At 37.5% G+C, this 13,706-nt stretch overlaps 1 protein-coding gene across 9 annotated transcripts in view; it reads right to left on the bottom strand.

The window, feature by feature from the left end:
- The window catches only part of NBEAL1 (neurobeachin like 1), an 82,982-nt gene that overhangs the window by 24,275 nt on the left and 45,001 nt on the right, over nt 1-13,706 (bottom strand). For 6 of the 9 annotated variants that reach the window (XR_004389921.1, XM_030487979.1, XM_030487981.1 and 3 more), the window contains 15 exons: nt 11,868-12,036; nt 10,703-10,836; nt 10,114-10,273; nt 9,915-10,017; nt 8,405-8,561; nt 7,656-7,814; nt 7,141-7,300; nt 6,778-6,866; nt 5,353-5,934; nt 4,571-4,746; nt 4,044-4,197; nt 2,404-2,532; nt 1,373-1,678; nt 1,121-1,294; nt 14-171 (listed from right to left, as the gene is read on the bottom strand). Coding sequence is in view for 8 of the 9 variants with exons in the window: in XM_030487979.1 (XP_030343839.1) it covers nt 14-171; nt 1,121-1,294; nt 1,373-1,678; nt 2,404-2,532; nt 4,044-4,197; nt 4,571-4,746; nt 5,353-5,934; nt 6,778-6,866; nt 7,141-7,300; nt 7,656-7,814; nt 8,405-8,561; nt 9,915-10,017; nt 10,114-10,273; nt 10,703-10,836; nt 11,868-12,036 (2,810 nt within the window). In the remaining variant the exon portion in view is untranslated. The remainder of the gene's footprint in view (nt 1-13; nt 172-1,120; nt 1,295-1,372; nt 1,679-2,403; nt 2,533-4,043; nt 4,198-4,570; nt 4,747-5,352; nt 5,935-6,777; nt 6,867-7,140; nt 7,301-7,655; nt 7,815-8,404; nt 8,562-9,914; nt 10,018-10,113; nt 10,274-10,702; nt 10,837-11,867; nt 12,037-13,706) is intronic. The other 3 variants (XM_030487983.1, XM_030487980.1, XM_030487978.1) reach the window with 1 other exon arrangement.

Consider the following 13,706-nt stretch of genomic DNA (forward strand, 5'->3'; position numbering starts at 1 on the left):
GCTTCACTCTTACATTTCAGACCAAGGACCACGTTCGGAGAGCAAGTAAAGCTGGGCTGCTCTCCACTGTCTCAGAGTAGCTGTGTGTTGACTGTTAAGTTGCTTTAGCATACTGTTGTACCGCAGATTTTCCTGTCGAGCCTTTCTGCTGAATGGTTCCACAAAATGCTCCTGAAAGACCATTAAAAATACATCTATCACTGAAACAACTCTGACCTTTGAAAACACAGTTTTGGGGCTTGCAAGAATTCTCATAAATTGAGAAGGAACAAAAGTTTAGCCATAAAAACTTCTGAAAATTTAAGTTAATGCTTATGAGAGAAATTTTAAAAAGCTTAGTACAGGAAGAAATGGAGTCAAATTTCTACTTAAAGATGGGAACAAAGAGTTATCAATGCTGAATCCATACGAAAGCAATTTTTCATGATCACAATAGCGGTCATTATCTGAAATTTTATTATAATAGGTAGGATTTTTCTTTAAATTCTGGTATTCTAGAATGTGACTCAATGTACTCATCCTTTAGCTACTTGAATAAAAAAAGGCTTACTACAAGGATCCTTGCTAAGGTGACAAAGGGGATACAAGAGAAATGTAACTTAGCTATCATATTTGCTGTAATTATCAATTAATTCTAATGCTTAAGCTGAGTCTGGACCTTACACAGAAAGATCAGTTCAAAAACAATTTTTCCACGCATTAAATAGGAACTGTTCAGTTTCAAATGTTTTCATTGTACTGAAGTAAGGTTAAAAAAAAGCCCAAATCCCTCCGACTCATATCATAATGGAGAATAAGTTTTAATATTACAAAATAGAAATCAGAGTAAAAGAAGATGTAGCTTATAGCTAAGTATAATTTTAGGTTGCTGTACTACCAGAAAGGCCTGCTCTCCTGAAATAACTCTGCTTACAGGTAAGATTCTTAAATAGAAAGAACAGAATTAAAAAGCATATCTTACAAGTGCATATAGTCACACTACCCATAAAAATGTTAGAACAATCAACCTGCCTGCAATCACTTGAATTGGATCATCCTGGAATTCAGTTTCTCCATCTCTGAGAAGAACTGTCTCGGGAGTTGCCTTCTAAGAGAAACTTCCACTCACTCAAAACCTTACCTGAAATTTAAGCTTACTTTCTCCTCTCTCCCGGTCTCGCTTGTGCATGTTCACCATAAATGCTTCATAACAATCTTTCCAGTAAAGTGCCATCTGCTCGTGATCATGCCTGAATGAATTCTCTTCATACTGCTTCATATTTGGAATAATCTGGTCCCACCAAAACAAACAGCACAATGTGATTTCTGAAGGAGTTCCTCTGCTTTCGTGGCTAAGAGGGGGAAAATGATACAAAAAGAATCTACTACTTACATATTTGTCAATATAAACTTGCCACTCATCAGAGCTGCAGTATTCTTGAAAGTCCTCAAAGAAAGATGGGCTGCCATTGGTAGGAGGCAATGAAGGGAGATGCAGGTTCATGAAAAGAAGTTCATAAATCTTGGATACCAATGTCCGAACAAGGGGAATCAAAAATGAGTAAGTTTCTGTCTTCTCTTCAATTGATCTACTCAAGATGCCTTCCAGCTTCCCCAAGAGGTAGCATGCTTCAGGCTGACTCTCAATTACCTTGGTCTGAAGAAGGGTGTTTAGTTTGGCTGCTGCCATAGCACAGACCTATACAGAAACAACAAAAAATGAATGCAATTCTCAAAATAGTAATTGTGACCTATCTTTTTAGCACAGAAGTATGTACGTATTCTAACTGTATACCAGGTAGCCTGAAGGCACACTTGCATCAGATCGTTTAGTGCAAGGTGTTCCTGCCCATGGCAGGGGGTTTGGAACTAGATGATCTTAAGGTCTTTCCAACCCTAACTATTCTATGATTCTATGATTCTATACAGGCACTGATCACTTCTTCATCCTATGATGACCAAACCTGAGTCAGCTGCAACCCTAAAGTCACACAGCTGCACTGAGAAAATCACATACTTAAACTAACGATCCTGGCTTTATCGAAGGGCTCATATTCCAGACTAAGTTTGTTCCAAATGCTAATTTGGCAGAACAGTCCAGGTTCATATGCACCTAATGTATGTAAACCTGGAACAGCTAATAAATGTATTTTACAGTAGAACCAAAATCTTACTGCCATTTGTGCCTTTACAGTCCCATCTTCAAACAGCTTGCCCTCTACCTCTTTCTCAGGCTCAGGAGGTGCACATTGACAGGACTGTAGAGGAAATTTGCCAATGGTAAGAACCAATATCTTCCCTATAGAAGGGTGAAGGACTGCCATCAATCTGCTCACTGGTATGAGTGGCTCCCCCATAAGCCACAGCAGTTTCCTCAAACATGCACTTAAACCACAGTACCACTTGCAGGAATTTGCAACAAACCTGTAAGTTATCTTGTGCAATGAATCCAAGGAGCAACTGGACTTGCACCTGTGAAAGCCTAATTGCTTCTAGGCCATCAGAGTACCAGACTGACAGGCTATCCATGAGAGTCACTAGTTCTTCCAAGAGCTATTGTAAAAACAAGAAGATTTGCATTAAATAAAATCAGCAACAGCTACTCCAGCTGGAGACACAATTTCAAAAAGCCAAAGAGGCAATCTGCATAGTCCCCTGGGAAGGAAAACAAGGCTTCTTTTATGAATATCTGATTTAGTGAAATGCTTGAAACTTCAAAATGTCTTGAAAAAAATATTAACGTATTTTTAAAAATAAGAAAAAAATAAATCTACCAGGAGACACTCCTTTCTGTCAGTAATTCCATACTACAAGTGAGCAAACCCTGTGAAAGGTAGGTACTCAAAGGGCAAATGCACGTTTCACTATCCAGACATGTGTGCTTAAAACTAATATACCTTGATACATTCCCTAGTAAATTACTCAAATGTAAAATCATGCTTTTGTTAAGCCCCAGAATCACATGAATGCTTCTCTGGCAGGCTGAAAGCTGTCCTGCTTAGAATATTATGGTGATTTAAATTCTCCTGTTATTTTCAATTCAGAGCTGGCAACGAGCACAACTCTCACTGCTCCAAAGTTTGGATCTCATTTCTAATTAGATTTCACAAAGCTAGACCACAACAGAAAGCAAAGGTTTTACCACCAAGAGACTGTTTAAAAACAAGCAAAAGCTTTAAGATTAGATTAAGCTATGTTTACTTATAAGCAGGCATTTTAGAAAACAGCTTAACAATTACTATGTTGATGATTCTTAATGTTACTTTTTTTCCTTCAAAAGTAGGCTTAAACCACCTGATTTTTCTTTAAGGATTTATCATGATAAAATGATGGTTTCCATACAATACCTCTTCCCTTTAGCCTTGAAAAATGGCAAAATCAATGACAACTCAGCCAGTGAAGGAAGCAAGACCACTGCCAGAAATTACATAAATGTTGAGGCAAATTATGGGTGTCTACAACATATGTCAAGAAGGCAAGAGAAGCAGCCAGATGACAGAAAGCTTCTTTACTGTACTAATTATTGTATTTGCTAGTCATTTTCTTCCTCAGACCTCATGTTTCTGAGTCTGATATATAAAATTGAGCTATTTGCATATATATGCACGAAATCATGTTTAAACTTCAATATGGGTCAAAGCCCAGAAGTGACATTTCTCAGCTTGCAACTAAGAGCAGAGTTTTGGCTGGTCTTTTATTCAGGATACATAGAATATAACACACAATATGGGCTGATAGATGTTGCAAAATCTGCTTAGGCTACAACTGACATGGTTTCATTAGCTCCCACATTTTCTAAATATTTCTCCCGTCTGAAGAGACCTGGATTTTTAATAAATTGCACCAACTTACCTATTTAACTTACAAAATTAACTATATTCCCTGTAGTAAGTATTCATGCTTTTTTACTCATTAAGGGCCAATTCATTCCACTATGAACCCTTAATCTGTAATATCTATAGTTTAAAAACATATGCCTAGAAGGGATGAGACTATCTAAAGTGACAACTTTTTCATTACTATTTCAACCTAAATACAGTGCTTCCATTATGCAGTTACTTTACCTTTTCTGTCCATAAATTTGAATTAACTAGTCCTTCTGCCTGCAGGAAATCTTGTACAATTAGCAAGAGCTTGAAGGCATTTTCAGCATGTGTAGGAAGAGCTTTTGAATCTCTGTTATCAGTGACTGACCATTCTAACATCTTCTCCAGCAAGCTGCATAGAAAACAAAATCCCAAAGTAACTATTACATGTTCTAACTGTAAGAGGCTTTAAAGAAATCCAAATTAAGTATTTAATTGAGTCTCTTAGTCTGCAGTGACATAACTGCCATCTCCTCAATAAGCCAAAGAGGTACAAGAGATTTTGAGAGGCTCATGAAACCAGCAATACAGTTTCAAAACCTTATTGCCACATGACACTATTAAACAGGTAGCGGAATACAGTTCTGACAGTAGGTGATGAGAGAGCAAAGAAAAACGTATCTTGCTGGGAAACAGCCACCCCTTCCCAGCTTCACTAATACCCCTTATTTTTCTGTTTTTCCTCAAAAGGGACGAAAGACCCTGTCCTTGAACTGTACACTCACTTGAGTTTAATTTCATCAGAAGGTCGCAGCAACTCATTAGATATCCCCAGTTTGGTCAGTGCAGAAAACACCTGTCCTCTCTCAATCCAAGCGGCATCATCAGATTTCTCGATGCCTTTCCACATTATACACAGTAGGATGTCTGTAAGTAACTGTATGAGTTCGTTATCACCCCCCTACAAAAAGAAGGTAAATATTTACAGCCCTTCTAGAACACTTTCAAAGCATTTCTCGTTCATCACAGTCCCTATGCTTGCATGTTTCAGCATTTTGAAAACTCTGCAGTCTGAAGTCCAATTGCTAAATACATTAAAACGCAAATACAAGAGGCTGTGGCTTGCTTATATGTTGCAATAAATACTGACTTGACTTCAAACATCGTTATTTCAACCTGTCCTTCAGCTACTCTTGAATTTCTCACAGCAAGTCTGCTCCCTGCCTCCTCTGGAAGATAAAGAATGTTGAAATATAGAGGGGTGGGGGAGCTGGTAGGGTTTTTATTTGGTTGTCGGGGGGAGGTGGGGGGGGAATCTTACGTCTGTTTTGGTTTTTGCTGTTGCTATTTTTTAACATCAAAGCTATTCCAACTACTGAACCAAAAAAAGTCATTACAATACAAAATACCCCTAATCACAGTAATAGAGATATATCGTTTGCTTTTCTGCTGGAAGATTGGAGGGACAAATAAAGGACAATAATAATCCACCAGTAAGATAATTGAAAAATAAAAAGGAATTGCAGACATTTGTAAAAACCAACCACACAGAGAGTGAATTACTTACTCCTTGGTTTTCAAATAAGGAAAGATCAGCAGTGAAGCACGCATCATTTGTAACGCCCAGCTCTTTGTCAGGCTGCCCAGAGAAAGGTTTCGTGTTCTCTGTAGGTGATGGTGTGCTGGGCTGGCTATCTGTCATCTGATTCACAATGTCAGCCAATTCATAGGAGTCCACACTGGACAGATCTAAACTTAAATGTGAAGGGTTACTGTGCCACAATTCTTCTCGGTCCTCCAACCTAAAAGACATCTCTGCTGTGGATGCATCCTCCAGTGGCATAACAGAGAAATGAGCAGGGACATCCAGGGATTTGTTGTCTTCTAATCTCCATTCATCAAACAGACCATTAACAGATGCAAAGCTGCCAGTTTTGTCTCCCTCTGCCTTATCAGATTGATGTTTCTGAAGCTCTTCAGCAGGAGGCTTTTTCTCCTCTTCCCTTGTGGAATCAGCCCTGTTCTCTTTAAAGCCAATCCGAACATCTGAGTTTTCTTTCAGGAATAGTCTAATCAAAGTGTCTTGCCAGCCCAGCTGTTGAGAAATCTGTTGTGCTGCATCCAACTGGGAATGCAAAAGGTGCAAAACCTAAGGATAGAAGAAGATGTCCCACACCTACACATTAATTTTTGCTTGTAACTCCATTAATTCTAGCCTTTCAAGTAAACGTTTTATGATCTTACAATGTTTTTTGTGGTTAATAATAAGCAAACAAGCCATAAATTCATTTTCCTCATTAGAAAAATACATTTGAGAAAAAAAAAGAAAAAAATTCTGAGGAGTACGGGAGAAAAGAAGCTATCAAAGTGTACTGGTAAGTCCTCGTACTTCAACCACTTTTCTGCAAAAGCCAGTTATCACAACAAATAATCCTATTCTGCCATTACTCTACAAGATAAGAAAATCTAGAGCAAAAGATACAGATGATTAGGAACCATTAAATAGATAAAATGAAGAAAGCTGCAGTATTAATAGCTTACTGATAATACACATTATCCTTTCACTTCTTTCACTTTGAGAAACCTTAATAGACAATATAGTGCCTCACAGCTACATTCAGTACTATCAATTCCAGTGATACAAGCCAGACAGGGTTCAGTTTAGGAAGAAAGCACTGTTAAGTCACCATTTCTTCCCTGTCTCTTCCCCGCATCCACGACCACTCTTGTGAACCATCAAAATAACATATTAAAAATGCAAGCTATTTGAGAATCATAATAGACTCTTTGCTTTTTCTTTTGGTTTTTAGAAGGACTTGAATACATAAAATTCAACATTAAGTGACAGATGGGCTTCGGTTTTAACATAAATCATTGCTTAGGAAAGCAGCAGCAACAAATACCACCACTGTGTCTCAAATAATTAAGATATCACACTGTACAGCTTATAGGCTTAAAGGACAGTATTTCAGTTTTAAAGGAGATGACTAACCTTTCTACAGATAACCACTCTCACATTTATATCTGATCTGTGAGCCAGATGCACTACAGCTAATAGATCTTTATAATTCACAACTGGATCTGTAGGGGAGAAAAAAATAAACACAAAAAATATCATGCAAGAGAATGTAAGAGCCAAATATTAAAAATTGCTTTAGAGCTCACTTCTACATCCAGGAGTAGTAAAGGGAACAAACTTCAAGGAACTAAGAAAACATTAGTGGAGACTGATGAGAACTTCAAATAGAAGAGCTCAGTAAGGTAAGAGGTCTAGTTTTCCTGAGCAAAAACCCAATTACATTTGCCTCCCAGCAGAAGGAGTTTACTGACGGTAAGCACAACTCTTGCCAGTTACCTGCATACAGAACTTGGTTAAGAAGGTTTTTAATAAGAGAAACAGTAACTGGCGATTCATTCAGAAGGAGCCCCAGTCCAGAGTATCCCACTTCTCTGAGTCTCATACGGTGCTTACTACGTTCATAAACTTTAGTACATTTCAGCATCTCTTCAACAATCTGCAATAAAAAGTACACAAAAATGCAAAATAAACACAAGGGAGCATCCAGATCTCTTAAACTTCATTGTACATAACAGGCTGGTGCACTGTTTTTAAAATTTACTTTGTAAGATAACTCAAACAACATGGACTGTTTTTTTCTTTTTCCAGATCACAATACTTTATTTCAAGAGAATACTAATTCCATTGTTACTATTTCAATAAACAATAATATCTAGCTAACATGAGAGAAGAAAACAAAACAGAACTTAGATGATTAGTATCTTTGCAATACACTTCTGTAGTCAGACCACTGAAAAATGCAAATTTATATTCAATTGATTACTTTAAAAACATAGAATTCAATTCATTACCTTGAACACAAGTTCTCTAAGCCTGTCAGAGTATCTTTGATGCAATAACAGAGCATAAAGAATATCAGCATTCCCTGGTTCAAAAAGCAATAGAAAAAGCTGGTCTGAGGTTGGGCTGGAATGAAGTAGGCTGAAGAGAACATCCAGAATTCCACAAAGCTACAAAATTAAGACAATTACATTAATGTACAGTTCATTCAGGCTTCATGCTCTGTTTGGGGAAAATTTTCTTGGCTTTTAAATTTTCCCCTTTGCTTGTTATAAAGTAGACATTTTATCTGCTCTATATTATGCATTTAAAATTTCAATTTAATACATTTTTCCATATATAGAACACCTTATCAAACTGTAATTAGAGCTACAAAACAAGTTCAAGTTCCGTTGATATCTACCAAATAAAAACCACATCATTACAACTTCTGATCAGTTTAAGTCAAATTCATTTGGTTTTGTAAACTAAAAGAACTTTTCTAGTGACAGTATTACAAAACATGTGCTTTCTGTTCTCTTCAGGGGAAAAGATAATAACCAGTAAAAGTATGGCCACCTGCAGAGCACTTTGTCGAGCACCCAGGCTGCTTCTATAACCTGCCTTAGCTACATCTAAACAGAACCACACAAAACACTTTGCTTGTGGTCTTTTTCTTTTTTGTTCCCCCCTCTTCTAAGCACACAAGATTTCTAAACACCAAGAAGCCAAACCAAAAACATGTACAGTTTAAACTATTAATTTATGCCATATTGGATACCTGCTCCTCTTCACTGGTGGCAGCGATGTATCCCACAATGCTCTGTATTTCCTCATGTGTTCCACCTTTGCTCAGGAAATATTTGATCAATCCATAGAGGGATGTCCGTATTGTTCTGAGGTCATCAGGAGCCAAATCACCATCTTTACAGCCACTCCTATACACCAACAGACAGGAAGGCAACCTAAGGAAGTTCTTTATGACTCATTAATAGCAGCTGGATTGTACTAGTTTTGTAATTTTTCATCTACCCAGATACCATGGCACAAGCTACCAATTTTTACTGAAGTAAGGCAACTGAATGGTAATAAGCAATAGTCGAGCAGACTTACCAAGTTTGAAAAAAAGCCTTGAAATGTAGACTTGTACTGATCAGGATACAGGTCAGGATTTCACGTTCCCCCTCCCACCCTCTAAATGAAAGAGCCAATCTTCCTCAGTGACATAACTATACTCATAAACAGATATAGATCACCAAGACTGAGAGCCAAAATATTAAATTCCTAAAAAAGTTCTACTTAAATTCTCTAAGGGTATAAGAGAATTTAAAATGACAGTCACCCTCTCTTTTCATAACAGTAATGATCTACAACTTAACTTGCACTGTTGATAAGTTCTTCAATTTTGCAATTTTAATGACTTTTCCAAGCATTTCTAGTGTAACTGACACAAATTTTATATAATCCTATCTGTGCAGGTTTTGTCTGGGGTAGAGCTAATTTTCTTCATAGTAGCTAGTATGAGGCTGTGTTCTGAAAACACTGTGTGCTGGAAACAGTGTTGATAACACAGGGATGTTTTCATTACTGTTGAGCCATGCTCACACAGAGTCAAGGCCTTTTCTACTCCTCATACTGCCGTGCCAGCGAGCAGGCCGGGGGTGCATTAAGAAGCTGGGAGGGCACACAGCTGGTACAGCTAACCCCAACTGACCCAAGGGATATTCCATACTACATCATGTCATGCTCAGCATATAAAGCTGGGAGAAAGAGGAAGGTGGTGGGGAGGGGGGGGGTGGACACAACACACATTCAGAGTGATGGCGTTTATCTTCCCAAGTAGCCATACCGTGTGATGGAGCTCTGCTTTCCTGGAGATGGCTGAACACCTGCCTGCTCATAGGAAGCGGTGAATGAATTCCTTATTTTGCTTTGCTTGTGTTCAATGGCTTTTGCTTTACCTATTAAACTGTCTTTATCTCAACCCATGAATTATTCTTACTTTTACTCTTTCAATTCTCACTCCCAACCCACTGCAGGGGGAGTTAGCAAGAGGCTGTGTGGGGCTTCATTGTGGGATGGGGTTAAACCATGACACTATCATAAAAATTACAGTCAAGGAAAAGTAGTAAGCCAAATGGAAAAAAAAATAGTGCTATTTTGAAAATTAAATCAACCACCAAAAGCCAACCTGCAGTTTTATTTATCATATTTTCTCACTATGAGGATGGGGAAAAAAACCCAACAGCCCCTTACAAGAAATGAGGAGTTAGAACAGGTAAAACTCATACCCATAATAAATCCTGAGTGTGTCTAGAAGAAACTGCACACCGTATTTCTTTCTGAAGAGTCTTCTGCTGTCTTTGATGATTGTGGAAAGATATTGTATGTGCCCTACAAAATAAAGTTTTCTATTAGAACCTACATAAAGATTTATGTCAAATGAAGAGTATTGTGTCTCTGCACAGTTGCCCAAGTCCAAGAGCTCACCAATTCTGAAGGGAAAGTCCCCACTGTTCCAGATACTGAAGTCAAAAAGTAAGTGTTGATACATCTGTTGCAAAAGCTGCATGTTCTTTTCTACCGAGACTTGTTCTATTAACAACTGTACAGCCATCAGGACATTCACATCCATCAAGATGCTTGGCACCTTTCAAAACAACAATAGGTGTTAGCACTCAAAATACTGAATATCCTAAAAAACTACCTTTTTTTAGATAGATAGATTTTTGAGATTCTTTTATCTCCTACAGCAATGTCTGCTTCCTTTAAAGCAATACAAGAAACATGAAACCATAGTTTGAATGTTTCTAGTCTAGTCTGAATAATCATACAAACACAGTATGTATTAAAAAAAAAAAAGCAGAATGTAAAACAAAGCCAAACCACAGTGTTTCGCTTTGCAAATTAAGATCAACTCCTCACTCCGTTTTTGTTTTCAGAAACATGAGACAGAAAAGTATGTACTAAGGAGAGCTCTGAAGATCTTCGCATCCTGGCTAAACTAAGACTGTTTCAAAGTAATAAGGATCTCATCCATAACAGTCATTACTAACCGATGTTCCTCAAACTTCCTCACCTTCTGTAACAAGGCTCCAAGTGTGGCAACTCCATGGGAGTGAATGAGATTTTCTTGGTTAACATGGTGTCTCTGAATAAAGTGTTTTATCATCAAGATGAAAGTTGCAACAATGTTCTTCTCCAGGCGGGCTTCTGCAAAACAGAACAGCAGTAACAAAAGCTTCATGGTTTATTGTTGGACCACTGCATAAAAGCGGAGGGAAGAAGTTAAACCAAGTGTTCATGTTCCTCACTATTTCCTGAACTTCCCAACTTCTTTTCTGTTTGTTCCCTAGCTGTAGGCTGTCTTTAGATTTTTCCAGTGCTGACTCATAGCAGTTTCATGTCTCTCCAGAACGTGACTTCAGTTGCTTTACCCATCTGGCTGTACAATGCAGACATTGTCTTTCAGTTACAATCTTTTACATATGATGCAGTATTCTCCCTCTCTAGTTGAAAATGGAGACTTTCTAGCCATGATATGCAAAAAGTTAAGAGACAGAGAGAAAAAGATTCTTTTTTTTTTTTTCCCTTCATTGATTCCACTCTGTCTTATATAAATCAATAAAGGCAAACCTCCCTGCTTTCCATTGCAAGGTCTGATTTCCCACTGTTTTCTCTTAAGATCAAAGTTCATTCTCAGTGGTGTTAGCATAGTTTAAAAAAAAAATCTATTCTCAAAGCTTCCTTTCAATTTTGTTTAAATTTTAATACTAAAATCTGATAATCTGACTGTATGGAATAGGTGGGAGTCTGAACATCTTCTTAAGAAAAGTTCTGCTAAAGGCTAAGTAACACTGCTCTGATGCTGCAAATTATTTGTGTGGCTGGCTGAACCAGTACTCAAGCTGTAGGAAAGCTCCTCCTATTGACGTTAGTAGGCTTTGCATCAAACAATTTCTCAAAACAATCAGAACAAACCTTTCAGGATTGCACTAATGTAAATCATGAAAAGAAACATAACGCTATTAAATATAACTATATTTGAAATATGTAAGTTAATTTTACAGAGTGCTGAACAGTTAGTACTGACTATCCAGGTCAGATATCGAGGAACAGAAACTTCAGCTGTATATAGGTACTCTGGAAAAGCTTGCACATAATAAAATTACTTTCTGTCATTCAGAGGAAGACTTTTAAAACTCAAGCTTAAAAATTATTTCAGTTCAACTGTACTTTCCTACCTGATGCCTTTGTGGATGACAACACCACCCAGTCTCCCTCTACAGGAGTAACTAGCTCTGGAGGTAGAGCTTCCCCTTCAGACTTCTCAGGCACCTGTCCACCAAGAAAACTGATCTGCTCCAGCAATGGAAACAGCACATTTATACCACCAATACAGTTGATCATATCCTAAATCAAGACAAAAAGGAGGAAAAACACCATAACTAAAATCCCCTAATCTACATAGCATAAATTTACTTCAAATACAAGCAAGCTTACGCACTCACGAATTAATCAGAATGTTTCACATACCACTTTGAAACTAGTTTAAAACACTGTTTAACAGAACTCCGCAAGTTTTAGACACTTCAATTATACACATGCCTTCTTGTCAGCTCTTGTTTTGAAAATGCATTTTTACATTTCTTTTCTCCTCCCCCCACATAAACACAGCAACAGAAAGATACAAATCCTAAAAAGAATCTTCTGCTAAGTATATTTGGAAACTAGGAAAAACATTTTTCTGATTTCTAAGATATTTGCCACAAGCAGTAAGAAAAGACAGTACATGCTTTAATCTTACTCCTGCAAGATTTCAACTCAGGCAGTTAATAAATAATAAAATTTTATCTCCCCCCCCCCAACTTTATGCATCTCTCAATTCTAAGCCTCTTGAAAATTCAGGTCTCCTAAGCCCCCTTTTTTCCTTCTTCCTCACAAGAAAGGATAGCATGAGACGTCGCTTCTTGTGGTAAGGTATAAGATACTCAAATCAGAAGATTTCTAGAAATGATTCACAATGCCACTTAGAAAATTAGGGTCTCAGCAAGATAGCTGGACACACCTATTAATTTGTCTAGCTTAATCCAATGAAAGCTATTGTGTAGTAAAATTTTAACAGCCAAAAGACCCCAATATCCTGTAAACCAATCTATTAGATATCGCTCTCCCTTCCCAGTCAGAAACGTTGGGGAGAAGTAGAGAAAATAACCCTTTTCTCCTTCATTGTTTTCTACTTTCTCAGTTGTTACACTGCTCCATGTGCCTTTGTGATGCCCTCTCTCCAGCCTACGTTTGTTAAGGTGAATTTAACAAAACTGAACAATTATATTAAGAAGGTCTTTTAAAATCTGCAAAATTTATCTCGTGGATGAAGATTTCCTTCTAGGCTGTACCTATCTCCTCATGAGCTCCTAATCAGCTCTCAGGGTTTTTTTCCACACTCTTGTCCTCCTCAAGAGGGTGCTAAACCCCCTCATGTTTTTTAATGAACGATTCTCTTAAAAGACTTGTACACACGATATGCTTTCCTATAAAGCCAGAGATATAAACATTCCACACCCATCCCTCTTCCCTCTACTGGGTGAAGAGAACAAACTGCAGTATTTTCAAACTATTCCTATCATAGCAAAATTAAGTAGCAAGTGTCTGAATTTTCTTAACATTGATCTCCACAAGTCAGCATATGCACAGTATAGCTCCAACAACATTTCCTTATTAATTAGTTTGCTAGTACAGTTGATTGTGCACTGTTCTTAAATATAAAAAGCAGCTCATATTTATTTGTTTGTACATTTTGCCTCAAGACAAAAAAAATAAGGTATTTCATTGACAAGTTTTCTACACTCAGACTTTGAGTGTAGAAAACTATAGTGAATATTTGGGGTTTTTTCCTCTGAAATGAAGCTTTTGGACTGCAAGATCATCTAGCCCTGCTAACTCGAACCAAAAGTAAATAAGATAACTAGATTAACTTATTGCTTAAAATAAATGCTGGGTGCTTGTAGTATTTTAATTCTACAACTTGCTTTCTGTTGAAGTTAGTCTGCAATTCCAAAGTATTTTTTATGACCAACACA

The sequence above is a fragment of the Strigops habroptila genome, chromosome 5 (assembly GCF_004027225.2).
Source record: "Strigops habroptila isolate Jane chromosome 5, bStrHab1.2.pri, whole genome shotgun sequence".
Lineage (NCBI taxonomy): Eukaryota > Metazoa > Chordata > Aves > Psittaciformes > Psittacidae > Strigops > Strigops habroptila.